Below are 19,214 nucleotides of genomic sequence, written 5' to 3'. Positions count from 1 at the left end.
GGCTTCTGAGTCCCTACTGAAGTGAAGTATTGTCCAAAGTGGAGCTTTTTGTGCAGTGTGTGGTAGTGCAATCCTAAAATCCCAGCACTCAGGGAAGCAGAAGCAGGAGGATCTTCAGTTCAAGGCTAGGCTGAGCCACATAATGAAACCCTGTTTCAAAAACAAAAACAGCAACAAAAGAGAAAAAAATCAGGACTAGAGATAAGTCTCATTGGTTAAGATCACTGGCATCCCTTTCAAAGGAGCCAGGTTCTGTCCCCAGCACCCACATGCCACTCACCACTGTCTGTAACTTGAGTCTCAGAGGAGCCAACTCCCTCTTCTGGCCTCCGTGGGCACCAGGCATACATGTGGTGCAGACATACATGCAGGTAAAACAACCATACACATAAAAACAATTATTTTATTTTATTTTTGGTTATGGTTTTTTGAGACAGGGTTTCTCTGTGTACCCTGGCTGTCCTGGAACCCACGCTGTAGACCAGGCTGGCCTTGAACTCCTGCTGCTTCTGCTTCCTGAGTGTTGGGATTAAAGGTATGTGCCACCATTGCCCAGCTAAGAAATAATAAAAATTTTAAAGGGAAAAAGCGAGTGATTTTTCCAAATGTCTAAAAAGACTTAAGACAATGGCAAAGATGTTGAAAGAAGAGTATCAGGGAGTCAGAAGGAAAAGGGATGTATGATTTAAAGAGAAAAATGTGGGTCAAGTGTTGAGTGTCTGTCAAGACCTGGGCTAGCTACAGACCAGCTGGATGGTCACTCATCTTAAATTCTTGCTCATAAGCTATAAAATTATAAAAAGAACAGTAATACCAAAGCTAACTTCAAGATTACTGTGTTAGGCTGGGTGTGGTGGTACACACCTTTGGTCCCAGAACTCAGGAGGCAGAAGCAAGAGAATCTCTGTGAGTTCAAGGCCAGCCTGGTTGTCATAAAAGTTCCAGAACAAGCCGGGCGTTGGTGGCGCACGCCTTTAATCCCAGCACTCGGGAGGCAGAGCCAGGCGGATCTCTGTGAGTTCAAGGCCAGCCTGGTCTCCAAAGCGAGTTCCAGGAAAGGCGCAAAGCTACACAGAGAAACCCTGTCTCGGAAAACCAAAAAAAAAAAAAAAAAAGTTCCAGAACAGCCAGAGCTGTCTCAAAAACAACAAAAATAATAATAATGTTATAAGAGATAGAGAGAGATAGAAAGATCACTGTGTTTCAAACAGGCAAGCACCCGATTAACTCAGCAGCCACACAGGTGCTCATTATATATGAATTCTCACTTGTTCTTTCCTTGGTTTTTCTTATTTACAAAACAAGATGACAAGGATGTGATGGCTCTTCGTGGTTGTCAACTTGACTACATCTGGAATGAACTAAAACCCAAGTGGCTGGGTTCACCTGTGAGGGAATTTTCTTTTTCTTTTTTCTTTTTTCTTTTTTTTTTTCCCGAGACAGGGTTTCTCTGTGTAGTTTTGGTGCCTGTCCTGGATCTTGCTCTGTAGACCAGGCTGGCCTCGAACTCATAGAGATCCACCTGCCTCTGCCTCCTGAGTGCTGGGATTAAAGGCATGCGCCACCATCGCGCCCGGCTGGGAATTTTCTTAATTAAATCATTTGAAGTGGGAAGACTCACTTTTAATCTGATCTTTTGAGGTGGGAAAAGCCACCTTTAATCTGGGCCATACCTTCTGCTAGCAGCCTGTATAAAGGACATGGAAGAAAGAAGCTTGCTCTCTTTGCCTGCTTGCCTCCATCTCACTACCAAGTTCATTCCTTTACTGGCATTAGAGCCTACTTCTTCAGGATTCCAGTGTATACTGAAGCCCAGCTAACACATCCAGCCTTGTGGACTGAACAACTACTGGATTCTTGGACTTTCTGTTAGTAGATAGACAGCAGTTGCTTGTAATCCATTCTAATAAGTCCTCTTTATATCTATCTATAGAAATATAGAGTGATATGATACACATATCATATATACATATATAGAGAGATGATAGATAGACAGACAGACAATAGATAGATGATAGATTCATTCTATAAGTTCTGTTCCTCCAAAGAACCATGACTAATACAAACAGTTTTGAAAACACTGTTTTTTTTATAATGACCAACAAAATAATGTATAAAGCTATCTGATTCATAATAGAGGCATAATAAGATTATCATAACTCTATATTATTACTAATAAATCAGGGTCTAGTTAGGCTGTGGAACAATCTTTGTACACTGTGACTATGTAGTACTCTCATTGGTTAATGGAGAGCTGACTGGCCAATAGCTAGGCAAAAAAAGGTTAGGTAGGACTTGTAGACAAAAAGAGAGCACAGGGGTAGAAGGGAGCGAAGTCACCAGCCAGGCACGAAGAGAAGCAAGATGAAAATGCCATGCTGAAAAAAGATACCACCACATGGTAGAGCACAGATAAGAAATATAGGTTAATTTAAGTTATAAGAGCTAGGTAGTAACAAACCTAAGCTATTGGCTGAGCATTTATAATTAATAATAAGTCTCTGTGCATAATAAATGGGGAGCTGGCAGTCCTGACGAAAAACTCTGCCTACATAGTTATAACCCAAACACAAGTCATAACCATGAACTGAGATTTGCCATTTGATCACCCATTACTATGACTGCCCTGTTTAGTGCAGATAGCCCTGTGCCATGGCAGTATTCAGTGCCCTATTATACAGCCTAATGCTTACAGGCCCAGAATAGCAATGCCCTCCATCTGAGGCAGGCAGGGGCTGGGAAGCCTAATAAAGGTTTATATTAAAGCAGGCCCAACAAAGCAGATCTTGGGAGTAAGAAGAGATGTAGACCAAGTTCAACAGAATAAGCCCATGCCCAAGACCTAGGTTAGCCAGAATTCAAGTATAATGCACCAGGATCCCATTAGTCCAGGCCCTCCCCTATTCAGGATAGACTGAGTACCCAAAGACAGCTAGTCCCCAGCTTGGACATCTCCAAGACCTTACAGAGAAGGCCAGTACTTCTCCTAGGAAAATACTGGCCATCTCCAAACTCAGGCAGCCCTTTAGGAGACAGAGAACACGACACTCCAGACCCCAAGTGGTACCACAGTAGCAGTGAGAAGGAGTGGAGATAAAGAATGCATCTCCTTGGTCTTGAACATTAACCATATTGCTTCCTTGCTGGACTACCATCCTCTGTTGATCACAGTATCCTAAAAACAGAGCTCTTGCTATTCAGAAATGGATTCGTGTGTGTGTTGTATGCATGTAAAGGTGAGTGTACCCATAAGTGTGTATACATTGAGAGAAGGGTGGTAGGGCCTTCCTTTACTACTTTCTGTTTTATTTCTTTAAGACAGGGTCTCTCATTTTGGCTAGGCTGGCTTGGCCACAGAGCTCCAGGATCCAGGGATCCACCTATGCCCACCCTACACACTGGCATTATAGGCACAGATAACCATGCCTCGCTTTTTTGGTTTTTTGAGACAGTGTTTCTCTGTGTAACAGCACTGGCTGTCCTGGAACTCATTCTGTAGACCAGGCTGTCCTGGAACTCACAGAAATCCACCTGCCTCTGCCTTCCAAGTGCTGGGATTAAAGGTGTGTGCCACCGCCGCCAGGCCTCATGCCTGGATTTTGACATGGGTGCTAAGGATTTGAAGTCAGGCCCTCGTGCTTGCAGAACATGTACTCTCACTCTGAGCACATTCCCAGCCCCTGAATCACCTCTTTCCTGTTGTTTGCGGTTCTCAATGATGCCTGGTGTGTCCACAAAAGTGACTCGTTCTAGAAGTTTGTGGGGAACCTCGATGCCAATCAGCTTCTCCAGAAAATTCTGGCCAAACTTTTCCAGTGGTGAGAAGGATCGGGCACTGTCAGCAGCCATGACGATGCCCTCAATGGTTTTCAGCTTGGGCCCATGCATAAGGACAGTGAACTCGGAAGTGGTGGGTTCAGCACCTGCATGCATGGGTGAGAGATGGAAAAAAAACAGCCACTGAGAAAGAGACTTCTGGAGGGGTGGGAACAAGCAAGGCGTCTTAGGAGGGGCTTCCACAAGGACGGGACAGGTGTGCCAGGTTCCTGCCTTCTCACTTTTTAATTGTGTCAAAATACACAGAACATAACATTTACATTTTAATCTTTAAACCTATAGTTCAATAGCACTAATATATTCACATTATCATGCAAACAGTTGGTTATCCTCACTCTCCAGAACTTTATCATCTTCCCACACTGAAACTCTGTTTCCATTAAGTAGTAACTCCCCATCCCCTTCCCTGGCAACCTCTATTCTTTCTCTGCCTCTGAGTTTTTCCTATTGTGGCACCTCATATGAGTGGAATCATACAGTATCTGTGCTTTTGTGCCTGACTTGTTTTACTTAGCACATTTTCAAGGTTTATCCATATTGTGGCAAGGATATATGTGATGTGTTCTGACAGCATGCATGTTTCATTCCCTTCTATCTGTGCTTGTGTGTGTGTGAGTGTCTGTGTGTGTGTTGCACGCACCTGCCATGGCACAGGGGTGGAGGTCAGAAGACAGACAACCATGGGTATCCTCACCTTCTACTTTATCTCTTGTACACTGCTGCATAGGCCAGGTTAGCTGGCCTCCAGGCTCTCAGGGGTTCTCTTATCTCCAATTCCGATCTCCCTATAAAAGTACTGCAATCACAGACACATGTGCTACTCACCTGGCTTTTATGTGGATACTAGGGACCTGGCTTCAAATCGTCAGGCTTGCATAGCAAGCACTTTCCCACTGAGCCATCTCCTCGGTTCTGCAACATTCCTTCCTAAGGCTAACATTCCACTGTATGCACAGGCTACATTTTGATTATTCCTTCGTCCAGTAGTGGACACTTGAGTTGTTTCTATTTTATGAATAATGCTGCTGTGGAGGTGGTTGAGCTGCTGGATCTTGCATGTAATTTTCATTAATATTATTAAGGACATACAAGTGCTTTAATTATTCATCTGCTTTAACAATTTACACCCCCCGTTCTCACCTGTGTAAAGCTGGTAGCGAGTGTCTTCTAGCCCGAGGAGGTAGTTTATCATGGTGGATTTGCCGACGCTCCACGGTCCCAGGAACAGCACCATTGGCTTGGAAGTAATCTCCCCATCTGCAGACAACAGGAATTAGAAAGAGAAGTGCACTAACACCAGTTCTTACTGTAGGAGCAGCACTGCTCTCCAAAGCACTCTGGATTCCCCACATCATCCAACTGCTTGTGGGGTTCCATGTGGATCAAACTGTGCAGCAGTCAGTGGCACTTTTCTTGCTTTACAAGAACATTCACTCAAAAGACAGCAAAAGTCAATGTTTTGACCTTTTCCAGGTCCTTTGCACATCTGGAATTAGTGGATTATTCCATACTGGCTCTGTGCTCACGCTGGGTGCAGTCTCCTGTCTAGAAAGAATGGTTCATAAAAAGGATGGAGCTTCTGCACTGAGAAAGACTGAATTTTGCTACCCAGATCAATAACAAGAGAAGAAAGGACATGGGAGAGGCACAGACAGTGTTGAACCATCTGAACTCACTGGGGCTCCCTAAACCCCATCAAAAGCACAGACTGGTCTCAGATAGTCTGCTCCAAAGTCCATGATAAGTCTTCAGGGTCTGAAACCAAACACTGAAAACTGGGAATCCTTAAATTCTTGGGCCCTGAGGCCAAGGTCCTCCCTGATGCCATGCTGGGTAGCACACCCTACCAAGGCTACCCAGCTAGGGGAAGTAGAATTCTCCAGTGTTTTCGAAAATAGGGATGGGGGCTTAGGAGGGTGCTCAGTGGCAGAGCATTGGCAGAGTATGTGTGATGCCATGGGTCCACTCCCCAGGACTGCAAACACAAAATAAATACGGGCAAAGAAGAGGGTGGACAGAGATAGGGCTTTTCTTCTTGTTGATTTCTCGTCTTCTCGGTTCTTTCCTGAACGATCTCCACAGAGCACCTACATTCTCCAGACTTTTGCCTTCCTGAGCCTGCAGACAGCCCTCCAAAGGTAGACCTCCTTTTTAAACTTTTTTCATTTATTTTCTGTAATTTTGTATAACATCTTGACTCAAAAGTGTGAAGTACAAAAAGACCCACTCTGTCTAGGCCGTAACACCCTCTCTAATAAGTAACTAATTCTAGGGTTTTTTCTATTTTTTTTTAAATTTTGAGACAAGGTTATATTATATTGCCCAGGATGCTCTCAAAGTCCTGGGCTCAAGAATCCAGTGGTTCTCCTGCCTCCAGCCTCCAGAGTATCTGAGACTATATTTGTATGCCACTACACTGGGCAGCATTGCTAATTTCTGGCATTTTCCCAGCTACCTTGATGTGTATAATCAGTGTTGTAGATATCCCAGCTCATCGTTTCTGTACAGCGTACAGTATGATTTCCCTTCTGTACCTGGCTTTTGGATGCCCGGCTTTTGTTTCTCTGGGGTAAATAAAGTCCTAGAAGATGGTGTCTTGTGTGTGGTGAGCACATATTCATGGCCTGGCCCCTTCCCTCCTGCCTGTAAATATACATAAGAGGCCCTCCGGCCTGGGGACAGGACGGATTAGCAAGTCAAGAGGGGTACACCCAGTTACAGAGATTTTACAAAAGGCCAGTCAGTGCTGGTTATGTGAGTTCTGAGACAGGGCTTCTGGGTGCTGCTGTACCAACTCTGCACAGCAGGGGGCATCGTGGGCATACCTGGGAGGCCAGGAATAAGCTTGAAGGGTAGGGGTCATGCAAGAAGCTGGCAAGAAATTAGGACAGAGAAGCCAAGTCCAGAAAGGGAAGCCAGAAAAGAGCCAATTGGCCTTTGCTGAGAACCAACCAATTGGCCACAGAGGCTCTAAGTCTGGAGTTTCCCCAGGAGGGCCATCCCACTCTCAGTGTCAGAGTAGGAAGCGAAGGCAAATACAGAGGACAAAAGAAAGCCATTGGGAGATTCTGTAACCTCATACCGAGTCCTCTAAGAAGCACAAGAGGACAACTGACTCTTAGGCTTGTAAGAATGGTAGGACTAACAGAATGGGGCATTCCCTGGGGACAGAAACAGAATCACCATCCTGATGGCGGCTTCGTGGCCAGGGCAACCAGCACTACCTGGGCATCAGGTTCCTTTCTGTAAAGTAGGAATATATATGCCCTCAGATACCGCAGCTACTCAATAGGCATTAGGATAATATGGAAACTGCCAAGGAACACAGGGAGAGATTTGTGTTATCACTCACAATTAAAGCAAGGGCTGGGTTATAGCTCAGTGGTAGAGCACTTGCCTAGGATGCTCAAGGCCCTGGGTTCCATCCCCAGGAACTGAACTGAAAAGAAGAAAAGTAACAGTTCTGGAAGCTTTCAGAGAGGAGTAAGAGCAGCTGTGGCTATAGGTCAGTGACAGGGCACCTGCTTAGCAGGCCTGAAGTCTGGGGTGTAGCCCAGAACCACAAAATGACAAACTGGGGTAGAAAAAGAATTCTCTGGTATGTTCTTGTACAGATGAGAGTATTTCAAGGTGATTTTACAACAGTGATCAACATAGTTAATTCTAGTGTTCCATATTAATTTTTAAACATTTATTTGTGGGGCTAGAATGTTCCAGAGGATAAACTGTGGGACTTGGTTCTCTCCTTCCAGCATGTAGGTTATCAGGGCTGGCAAGCAGTGCTTTTACTCACTGAGATGTCTTGTCCGCCCCTCTACTGTACCGTTTTAAAAACAAATGAGCAAACAAAACATGTCCTACAAATACCTGTACATAAAACATACAGTGACTATGCCAGTGTTTGGAGTGTTTTAATCTCACTTTTTTCCAGGCCACATCACACTCTGTAGCCCAGGCTGGCCTGAAATTCACTCTGTAGCCCAGGCTGGCTTTAAAGTGACCTCTTGCCTCAGCCTGCCAAGTGCTGAAACTATAGGCCCAGCCACCATGCCCAGTTGTGGAGGGTTAAATTTTTAAATTTATCTTATATGTACATATATGATGTTTGCATGTGTGCGGGTGTACACGGCATGGTGTGTGTATAGAGGTCAGAGGACAACTTGCAGGGGTTGATTCTCTCCTTCTACCATGTGGAGCCCAGGAACTGAACTCAAGCCATCAGGCTTGGAGGTAAGTACCTTTGTCTGTTGAGCTACCTCACTAGCATCATTTTGTGGGGGAGGAGTCTTTTTGAGCTCTGGCTCTCCTGCCTTCACTCTGTAGACCAGGCTGGCCTTGAACTCATGGAGATCCACCTGTCTCTGCCTCCCGAGTGCTGGGATTAAAGGCATGCACCCCCACTCACAGCTACTAGCCCCATTTTATTTAAGGCAGAAATGGAAAGCACCCATTGTCCCTCGGGAATTGGATGCTGGTTGTATAGAGCCTGGTGTGTTCATAGATGACAGGACCAAGAAGCCTCAATAAAGAATAATGGAGAGGTATGCATGCATGCACGTACATGTATATGTATACACACACATATATACACATATGCACAGTTGGCATAATATGATTCCATATATGTAAGAAGAAAAACACAATTCTATGCTCATAGATATAGAGGAATTTCTGGAAGATCCTATTACTTCCTGTAGTTTTGAGCACTATAACAAGAAGCTGTGTGTGTGTGTGTGTGTGTGTGTGTGTGTGTGTGTGTGTGTGTGTGCCCAGAACTCACTGTGTAACCTAATCTGGCCTCAATGTTAAAATTCTCCTCCTGCTTCTGCCTCTTAAAATCTAGGATTATACAGTTACATGCCATCAAGCCTGGCTTTATTTTCCAGTTTATATTATTTTACATTATTTGAATACAATTGAAACAAAGTTGTCTTTTAAAAGAATCTAGGCCCTAATCTGGGGGCAATAGCACATCTGTGTAAAGCCAGCTCTCAGGAAGCTAAGGCAGGAGGTTCTCAAGTTCAAAGCCATCCTGAGCTACATGGTGAGACCTTGTCTCAAAAATCAACAGCAGCAGCCACATATGGTGGCGCACACCTTTAGTCCCAGCACTCAGAGGGCAGAGGCAGGCAGTTCTCTGTGAGTTTGAGGCCAGCCTGCTCTACGGAGAGAGTTCCAGGATAGCCAAGGCTATTATACAGAGAAATCTTGCCTTGAAAAACCACACACAAACACACACAAATCAACATCATCATTATCATCATCCAGGCCCAAAGGAGGCCTTCCAGGAGGAACAGTAAGAAGGCTGGGAGAAAGATAGGTCACATGGAGGCCTATGTGAATAGGGAGCCTGGAGACTCTTGAGCCCAGAGGGATCACACAGGCCTTACTACCCTGGAAATCCAAATGCCTACTACTGAGACAAAATGCTTAGCAATAAAATCTCTGTCACACTCTTACAGTACTGAGCACTCACTCCTCTAGGAAAGGCCACTTCCCAGGCCTGAGCTCCTGTCCTCCACTCCTCAGGAAAGCTCAGCTCCTGGAGTCCTAGCACACATTACACATGGACCTTGTGAGCCTGTGTGGGTACCAGGGAGGTAGCGCAGAGCCCACTTCTGGGTCCCGATGCCATACCTGTAATCTCATGCTGTCGCAGCTCATTGTACTTGTAAGACTGCTCCAGGGGCTTGATGGATGTATGGTAGATCTTCCGCAGCCGCTGCAGTACCGCTGGGAGAGAGGAGCAAGGAGTGAGCATCAGGTAGGGCCAACCCCATGCTGCTTGCTCCTCACTCCAGAGCGATCTCATACCCCAAGAGAGTCTATCTCTGCCTGGTGAGGAGGAAAACCATTGGCAACCCAAGATCGTGACATGACTGTGTTTGGGAAGGAGCTGGTCCACATCCCACCCTCAGAAATCCTCAACCCAAAAGCATTTTCCTACCTAATCTGCAAAGCCTCCTGAGCTATTTAAGAAACAAAACAAAACAAAACAAAGAACTAATTCTTGGCCAGGCACTGTGTCATACACTTTTAATCCTAGCATTCAAGAGGCGGAGTGGCTGGATTTCTGTGATTCCAGGAGCATCCTGGTCAACATAGCAAGTTCCAGGCAGCCAGCTTACACAGTGGGACATTGTCTCAGTAATAGTAATAGACTAACTCTTGGGCGGGGATGTGCCTCAGCTGGTGAAGTGCTCACCTCCCATGCACGAGCACAGAACCCTGGCTTCAGTCCCCAGCACCATAACAACAACAACAAAACAAAAAGCAGGTTTGGCGGCACATGCCTATGATCTCTACTCGGGCGATAGCAGGAAGATCGGGAGTTCAAGGTTCTCCTCTGCCACATAGGGAGTACCAGGCCAACCTGAGCTACATGAGACACTGTCTCAAGAAAAATTAAATTGAAACCCTGATACTCTTTCTTCCTCACCTCGGTGACATAAGAAAAGCTAGGATGCTTTCAGCCTGGCTGAAGGCTCTGTCCGTGGGAGGTGAGAATCTCGTGTCTGTGCCTCTGTTTGTGCTGGCGAGGTCTACAGTGTAAGGAGGTTGGGTGCCCAGCAGGCCCATACACAGTGTCCCCTGGAGGATTCAGACATGCCCATGTTCTGGGGGAGCAGAAACCCAGGGTGCAACTGAGAGCTGTGGGGGGGGGGTGTAGCACAAAAGGACAGTGTGGGAGCAAGAATCAGGCTAGTAAGGCTCTGGTCCTTGCACTGCCATTCTCTGGCTGCATGCCAAGAGCAAATTGCTGTATTAATCTGTGCTTGGCTAGTTATTTAAGAAAGGATAACAAGCCCCCACTGAAATCCTTGGTTCATTATGGGGCAAAATAAAACATGAGAAATTAAAGCTTTGTAAACTAAAAACCAAAGCAGATAAGATGGATTCTTATTAACCATCCTCCCTGCCAAGGATGGTGGTGGGGTGGTGGGACGGTGGGTTGCATCCTACAGGCAATGGCTCTGGAACTCACCTCTGTTCTAACACTGTGCTCTCTGCTTGGTTATCTTCCTCCTCCCCCTGCCTTGGCCTTGTTCACAGAGTTACCTCACATAGCCCCCTTCCCCAGGGTTCCCCTCTGGCCTCAGAACTACAGAGCTCTGGTGCCTGGATCCCAGCCCATCTCCTTCCCCAGTCACCTGTGTAATCATCAGCTGGCTTGTCCTCATTCAGCATCAGGGTTTTGTCAATATGGGAGCGGTCCCTCATGGGAGCCTCTTCACTCACATCCTCAGTCTCTTCTGGGAAGAGAAGCAGACAATGTAGGGTCAGAGCAAATCTAAGCCAGCAGAGCTCTAAGCTTCACAGAGATGGAGCAGGGCTGGGCCTCAAGTAGATGCAGAACCAATGAATTTGAAATGTAAATACAACTTTCAAGGGCTGGAGAGATGGCTCAGTGGTTAAGAGCACTGGCTGTTCTTGCAGAGGTCCTGAGTTCAATTCCCAGCAACCACATGGTGGCTCACAACCATCTGTAATGAGATCTGACACCCTCTTTTGGCATGCACGCAGAACACTGTATACATAATAAATAAATCTTTAAAAAAAACCCATAACTTTCAAGACCCATGATCTATGTGTGTATTCATGTATGTGTAAGTATACAGGAGTGTGCATGAGCACATGTGTGTGGGAATGTGTGGAGGCCAGAGGTCAATCCCTGATGTCATTCTTCCAGATCTATCACCTTGTTTATTTGTTTATCTGTCTTATTTTTCATGAGGTCTGTCATTGGCACCTAGGGCTCCCCAGCTAGGCTTGACTGGCCAGTGAGCCCCAAGGATCTGTGTGTCTCTGGTCACCAGTGTTGGAATTACAAGTGCGCAACACCACACTTGGCTTTTTACATGGGACCTGGAGATCAAACTCAGACCCTCACAGTTGTGCAGTGAGCATTTCACTCTGACGGTTGGTTTTAATGTCAGTTTGCCACACATTAGTGTCACCTGTGTAGGGAGCTTCATTTGAAGAACTGTCCTGATGCCTTAATTGATGTAGGAGAGCCCACCCACTGTAGGTGGCGTCATTCCTAAGCAGGTGGGCCTGGGCTACTTAAGAAAGCTAGCTGAGCAAACCAAAGGGAACAAGTCAGTAAACAGTGTTCCTCCATCGTCTCTGTTTCAGTTCCTGCCTCAGTTTCCCTCAAGTAGATGGACTGTAACCTGTAAGCGAAATAAATTCTTTTCTCCTCCAAGTTGTTTTTGGTCAGTGTTTTATCACAACAGAGAACAAGTAGGATGCTGACGAAGCTACCACTCCACCCCACTTACTGTATTTCTTTTTCTAACTGTGCTGAGCGTAGAATGTGGTGGCACACAGCTATAACCCTAACAGTCCAGAGGCCAAGACAAGTGGCGCTCAAATTTCAGGCCAACCCAGGCTGTATAGCAAGGCCTTGTTTCAAAAAATAAAACAAATGTACTGAATACCTGTCACATGCCAGGTGCCAGATGTCATGCTGGCACCACAGTGACATCTACACAGTGACACAGCTCCCGACCTTAGGAGGTCATCCTGCAGCCTAATGGGGACGAACTGATGAACTGTCTTTAAAACGTGATCATTTGAGCAGCAAGGAGGCTATAGTAGCTTTGAGGGCCTAAGAAGAATGCCTGCAGGTTTTGGGGGGAGTGTGGCAGGGGGTGCAGAGACCCCTTCCCTGACATCTGCTATTGAGCCAGAGTTAGTAAAGAAAAGAAAGTAGTTTTCTGTGACGAGTCACGTAGGTAGCCTGGCAAGGAGTGGCCTAGGTCCTCCAGGAGCTGACTAGACATCCTTAAAGACCATCACAGGGGCTTGCATTTTATCCCAGGGCAAAGAGAGCCACTGAGACACTCTACTTACACTGAATGAACTACCTTCATTCAGTTCTACTCTCCTCAACTGAATGAACATCTTGTCAGCTTAGCACTGATGGGAAGTGAGTGGAAGGAAGCGCTGCAGGTGTGTGAGTGTACCTGTATGTGCTGGCAGTCACAGACAGGTCAGCTGTCCCACTGACCAAGCAAACAAGAGACACCCACACCTGATGAGTCCTGGGAAGGATGTTGTTCATGTTCCCTGGCCTCTAAGGTTACTCATTTCTAGCAAAGATACCTATTCAGGGATCTTAGATTATTAGGAGGGTGTAGCTTAGGCTTGTGAGATAGAGGGAGGCCAGCATCTGCATGTCTTATACAGCATTTCAGGCAGTCCCGGCTCCCAGATCCAGATTAGGAAAGATAGAGAAAGGGGAGGAGCTTACTGCTTGCAGTTCTGCCTCCCTAAAGAAAGCATAAGTACATAAAGAAGAGTATGAACATTAAGTTCTGCAAGAAGCTAGACATGTAGCGCATGCCTATAATCTCACAGCGTTCTAGAGGCTGAGGCAGGAAGATTAGGAGCTCAAGGCCACTTTGACTATTACATAATGAGTTCATGCCTAGCCTGAAATACATAAGCTCCTGTCTCAAAGTGGGAAAATAGCTTTAAGGAAATCTGTAAGGAAGCCATCTGGAAAAGTGACAGTGGGAACACCACCCAGCCTCTGCTCTGAAAGCCACCTTCTGTTCTAGTCACACATATCACACGAGGTCTTCAGGTCTGACCATGTCATCCCTAATGCTTCCCAATAGCTCAGCCCCTCTCCTCCTTCTTCCCTGTCCCTTGAGGGCTGTCCTGCTCTAGAGGGGCATTTAAGAGCAGTCAGCCTCAGCTCTCACACCGTGATCCTGACCCCTCGATTCCTGATGTTCACACTTTATGTGGGAAGTCTTCAAGAGCAGACTCAGTTGGAAAAAGAGTGCCCTGTGGTTCCTAACCTACCCCACCAACTCCCTGCATCTCCTTCCACCAGCCAATCTCAGGACCACAAACCTGCCATCAGTCCCCTTGGCCTTAAGGCTGATGATCCACATCTAGCAGCCCTAAAAAGGAGCCTTCTTGGTCCTAACTCAGAAATGGTCAGGTCCCTCTGAAGCCTCTTGCTAGATCCATCCACACTGAAGTTAAGTGGCTAAGGAACTGCCTAAGTGGACTGTCTGGGTTAATCCAAGGGACAGTGCCCTGCCTAACAAACCCAGAACTAACCAAGGATTATCCCATGCCCCCATATTTGTCCCACAATATACAAGATTTCCATAAAGACTGTATCTGCCCGAGGTTCTGGGATTGCCTTGAGGAATGAAGTCCTACCCTGATGAGCAATTACAGGATTCCCTCTGCCCTGATGTCTCTCTTTGGATGCCTCCGCCTCTGTATCCTGGGTCTTGCCACCCTCGGACCCTGTGTCCAAATCTTCCACATCAAGCTGGGTGCCTTCCACCTCGTGTTCTGTGGTTCCTGCTGCTTTCTGGGCCTCTCCGGCCTCCCCAGGGACGTCCTGCTCTTCTTCTGAGCTAGCTCCATCACCACTGCCTTCTTCAGACTCTTCTGTAGACGGAGCTCCACCTTCTTCACTTCCACCTTCTTCACCACCCTCTTCCTCAGAGGAGGCCTCAGCCGGGCCCTCCTCAGGCATCCCTGACACCTGGCCCTCAGGAGGGTAGTTCTCTGTCTCCCTGGAACTCTGGGTGTCCCCAGACTTCTCATTGGCCTCTTGACTAGGTCTAGGTTCCCCTTGGTCCTCAGCCTTCTCCCCAGCTTCTGTATCCACCTCAGCCTTTGATTCTTCTCCAGCAGATGTGGCATCTGAGGCTGTAACTAGCTCTGTAGGCTGATGACCAGACCCTGGGCTAGCCTCGACTTCTTTTTGAGAGGAATGGACTTGGCTCTGGTCAGCTGCTCGTTCTGCAGTTTCTGCCTCTACTCCAGAAGACATGTTGTCAGAGATTGCATCGAGGTCAGGGGGCTGGGGATCAGGCCCTGAGATGGCTTCATCTTCCGTCTGCAGGGCGTGGCCCTGGGGCTGGTCCTCTGCCCGCTCCCTGGCTTCTGCAGCTGTGTCAGCTTCTGATTCATCTCCAGCAGATGTGGCATCCTGAACTCCATCTGGCTCTGCGGATTGGTGACCAGACCCTTTGTCGCCCTCGCCTTCTGCTCCCTCTGTGCTAGGAGGGACCAGGGTGGCTGCAGACTCTGCTGTCCCTGCTGCTGCTTCTGTCATGGGGCTATCTCCTACACTCCCCTGGAATTCCTCAGGGACCTCACTACTTCCTTCTTGTACTTCTGCCCCCATACTGGCAGCCCCCTCTGTGGGGAGCCCCGGCCCAACCTCCTCCTGTCCTGGTTCCCCTCCAGAACTGAACTCTGGCCTCTCTTCTTCTGGCCCCTCGACCCCTCCTGGAGAAAGGGTGCCTGCTGCTGGGCCCTTCTCTTCCTCCCCAGGCCCTTCAGCATCCCCAGATGGAGCTGACTCTGCAGCTGAGGTATTGGACAGGCTAGCTTCAGATTCGGAGCCCTGGCCGTTGGCAGTGGAAGGGGCCCCTGCTGGGGTCTGCTCCAAGCTCTCAGCCTCCCTGCCGTCTGGGTAGTGAAGGAGCAGGTTCTTGTCTCCAGGGGCCGCATCTGCATAAAGCGCCCTTTCTTTCTCCTCTAGACTTGCATCTCCAGCAGAGAAATGATTCTCCAACAAATTGCCAACATCTTCTGTGCCACCCGAAGCAGAGACTTGCAGTTCTAAATGATTAGAACATGATTGGTCAGTTCACAGGGTCGGCACTTGCCCTGCTTCTCAAGAGTCTATATCAGTCTAGCTCCCACTGCAGAGAGCACCGTATGTGCCTGGTTTCCAACGTTATGCCTCCCAACTTGGGTCCTCTGGACCACCTGCCTCCCTCCGAGCCTGTGGGGGTCTACAGATTAGGGAGTTAAAGAATTGACTTTCTGTCCACTAAGGGAGTTAGCTGCTGTAGTAACTCAAGAGCCCCCAAAGCCTGACCCTGACCTTCAAGTCTTCCCTGGGCCCTGCTGACTATATATGGGTAGAAACTTGGGTGAGCCCTTCCAGTCCCTTCCTCAACCTTGCAACGGGCGTGGCACGTGCCACCGGGCTCCTGAGGAGATATTCCAAGATAGGACAAATGCTAGAGTATTCCAGTCCTTGTCAGTTCCTAGAGTCATTAACCAGCGTGCTTTTTATACTGCTATCAGCAGAGGAGTGAAAACAGGTGTTTGCAGGCCAGATAATCTTAGGTTACAAGGCAAAGTACTTAGGGGATTACTTGTGGCTCTCGGCTTTATTAAGTCACACATCTAACCCTGTCCCCTTAAGGGCAGGCATTTGCTGGCCTCCCTACCTCAGATTAGAGGGAACAGGGCCCTAAGGAGGAGACATCCAAAATGGGCAGGGCCTGGGCTTCCCAATGGCCTCAGCCAACCCCTTCTGAGGGGATCCCCTTCTAAGGTCCTGCAGCTGTACCCACAGAGCAGAGGGCACAGGGAGAAGAGAACAAACATGAGCCCAGTCTGTGCCAGAGACTGCCACCAAGAGTCAAGCTGGGTATTTTGGGAAATGGGGTGGACGCAAAGCTTAGACCTATCCCTCTGACCTTCCCTCCCAAGCTGGGATCTGTTTAAAGAGGAGGCCTGCAGGAAAAACCGCAAGCCCACAGGAAGGGGTGGAAGACAGCCCCTCTTAGGGGAAGCCTGGTGCTCGCCTCCTCCTTCACTGAGGAGAAAAGCCTGTCTGTCTCCAGGTACCCCACCCCTTGCCAGTTCTCAAAAGGCAGGGGCAGCCTCCAGCCACTAGGAATGAGTGTTTTCTCACTCGCTCCCACAGTTAGTCAACTGTGCCAGCTTCTGAAGGATGGGAAACTCTGGGGCACTTATTATAGAGGAGTCCTATATACAAATGTATAAAATTTCACCCCAAGCACAATAGTATGCATGGCTATTTGTAAGCTTGCTCATCCTGCCTGGCAGATTTTAGACCCAAATTAGTGATGGTCTTTGGTTTGCCACAGACACATGGCCACCATGTGACTAAGAGGTGGTAGGGAATACAGAACTGCCAACTCCTGGTCCATGATGCTGTCGGGAGACACAGAAACTTTTGATGGGTCTCACAGTCCCGGACTATAGGCACCCTCTTTCCAGGATCATGTTCCTGGCTCCTGGGTAGCAGGATGGGTCTTAATTGTGTGTTCCCAGCACTCAAGACCCTTGCCTGCCCTGCAGAAAGTTCTAGAAGAAGTCAACATTCACATGAGGGAACCAGTAAGAATTCCTGGTTCTTTGGTCTCAGCAGGATGGGAAGCTAAATATTACTTGCCACAGTTCCTTCCCCTGCATTTCTTTCTCTCTAGTTCCTGAGAAGAATCTGTGGCAGGGATTTGTTTTAACCTACGAAGACTGACAGTCCCCTGAGCAGTAAGATGTATAAATACATGAGATACATTCATATAATTACTTACTATGCCAGGCAACAGAAATTATCTCAATCTCACTCAGTTTATTTAGACTTACTTGCTTCTGGAAAACAAGTATTACTTATCTCTCTGTCTCTCTCTCTGTGTGTCTCTGTCTCTTTCTGTTTTTGTTTTGTTTTGTTTTTCAAGACAGGGCTTCTCAGTAGGCTTGGCTATCCTGGACGCTCTCAGTAGACTAGGGTGGCCTCAAACTTAGAGATCTGTCTGCTTCTCCTTCCTGAGTGCTAGAATTAAAGGTGTGCTCAACCTCAGCCCGGCTATTTATCTCTTTTGCAGGTGAGAAGACTGAAATTCAGGGACCTAACTGTGTCACATGGCTAGTAACAGGCTGAGGACCTGCAAAGGACATTGCCTGACTTCTGAGCAGGATTATTACTACTCAAAGTGTGGCCCAGAGACCAGCTTCTTCCCCAGCGTCACCTCAGAGCTTTCTGGAGACACAGTCTCAGGAGCCAGCCAGAACACATGGATCAGAATCCTTAACAAGATGCCGCCACAGGTGACGAATTTACACATTCCTATGGTTTGAGGGGCACTGGTCTCTACCACTTCCTCTCCTGTGACTTTAACCCATGGAATCACCTTGTTCTTGATTCTTTATTTCCTCCCTTTCCTTAGTGGTTCAGATTTAAATTAGCCAGGATGCAGCCCTAGCAACAACAACAAAAACATATCTTCAGTAATCCCAGCACACAAAATTACAAACCATTGCAACTTCAAAGACAGTTTTGACCCCAAGCTTCTGCTCCTATCCCCTCCACATTGGGAGGATCCCCATTTAACTTCCAACTTGGGTTAGGCCTGCAAACCCTGGCATCGTCTTCAGAACAGCAGTAGTTACCAGCTTTTCCTCTGATACATCTAACCACTTCCACAGGCTGCTGCTACCCTAGGATGACAAAGATGGAGGCGGTGATGGATGTGGTGATGATGATGACTGTGGTGATGAAGGCTGTGGTGATGATACTGAGCTGAACAGATTCTAGGTCTGGCTTCTTGTTATATTTCTGATATTCTCAAAAGAACCTCTGCCAGGCGGTGGTGGCACACGCCTTTAATCCCAGCACTGAGGACGCAGAGGCAGGTGGATCTCTTGAGTTTGAGGCCAGCCAGGTCTACAGAGCAAGTTCTAGAACAGCCAGGGCTACACAGAGAAACCCTGTCTTGAAAAAAGAAAAAACAAAAAAACTCTGACTCCAGTGGGAGTGAAAAGCTGGCATCATCCAAAAGAGCGTGAAGAATTAAATGTTGAGGGGATACCTGACCTTCACACAGCTGTGTTTCCACCTGCAGTTACTAGACCATGTGTGTACATTAGCATCTCCCATCTTTGGTCTTTAGATCTCAAAGCCAAAGTGTCCCTCATTGTCTACTAAGCAGTTTGGCAGGAAAAAGACTGATGTCCCATGGCCCTCCTTCTCAGGCTAAAACTGACTGCTCTGGCAGAAAGTCTTTCCGTGAAACCACCTGTCCCGCTGGGGCTCCCAGAGCTCAACCTCAGGAAGCACTGGACCCATATCTGTTGTGGGAGGCACATCTGATGCTCAGTTCCCTAGATCTAAGGCCAGTGTCCCTCCTTCCCCCCCCCCCCCCCCCCGACTTCTGGCCAAAGCCCTTGTTGGCGCCCAGAGCAGGAGGGAGAGAGAGGACACAGAGGATCCCGGTGGGCTGAGTTCTGGTGAAATGAGTATGGTTCCATATCAGGACATGAAGTATCCTACTGTATGAACTGCTGCCAACACAGTCACCTCAGCGCTGCCAGGCTGGGCACTGACGTCAAGGACATGAATAGCAGGTCCCCAGCTCATCCTCAGAGGCCCCTGACAGGCCGAGTCCCAGCCTCACTCACACTCAGGCACAGCCTGGCACAAGCTAGCACTACCTCCCCGGGCACCCCCCCTACCATCAGCCCCCTTGGGGAATCTAGGCTTTTTGTTGCTCTCCCAACCCCACAGCCCAACAGTGGTTCCACATACTGCTCGGTTCTTCTCTTTTCTCCCCACAGACAAGCACCCTGGC

At 47.8% G+C, this 19,214-nt stretch overlaps 1 protein-coding gene across 1 annotated transcript in view; it reads right to left on the bottom strand.

Annotated features, from left to right (window-relative positions):
- Positions 1 to 19,214, bottom strand: part of Srl (sarcalumenin) — a 42,789-nt gene that overhangs the window by 1,295 nt on the left and 22,280 nt on the right. Inside the window, exons 2-7 of the mRNA XM_059269618.1 lie at positions 14,594 to 15,444; positions 14,023 to 14,488; positions 10,989 to 11,090; positions 9,475 to 9,570; positions 4,978 to 5,094; positions 3,690 to 3,923 (exon numbers count right to left, since the gene is read on the bottom strand). Coding sequence (XP_059125601.1) covers positions 3,690 to 3,923; positions 4,978 to 5,094; positions 9,475 to 9,570; positions 10,989 to 11,090; positions 14,023 to 14,488; positions 14,594 to 15,444 — 1,866 coding nt within the window. The remainder of the gene's footprint in view (positions 1 to 3,689; positions 3,924 to 4,977; positions 5,095 to 9,474; positions 9,571 to 10,988; positions 11,091 to 14,022; positions 14,489 to 14,593; positions 15,445 to 19,214) is intronic.

The sequence above is a fragment of the Peromyscus eremicus genome, chromosome 8a (assembly GCF_949786415.1).
Source record: "Peromyscus eremicus chromosome 8a, PerEre_H2_v1, whole genome shotgun sequence".
NCBI classification, from domain to species: Eukaryota; Metazoa; Chordata; class Mammalia; order Rodentia; family Cricetidae; genus Peromyscus; species Peromyscus eremicus.
The sequence above is the reverse complement of the archived record's forward strand: the minus strand, read 5'-3'. Positions and strand labels throughout refer to the sequence as shown.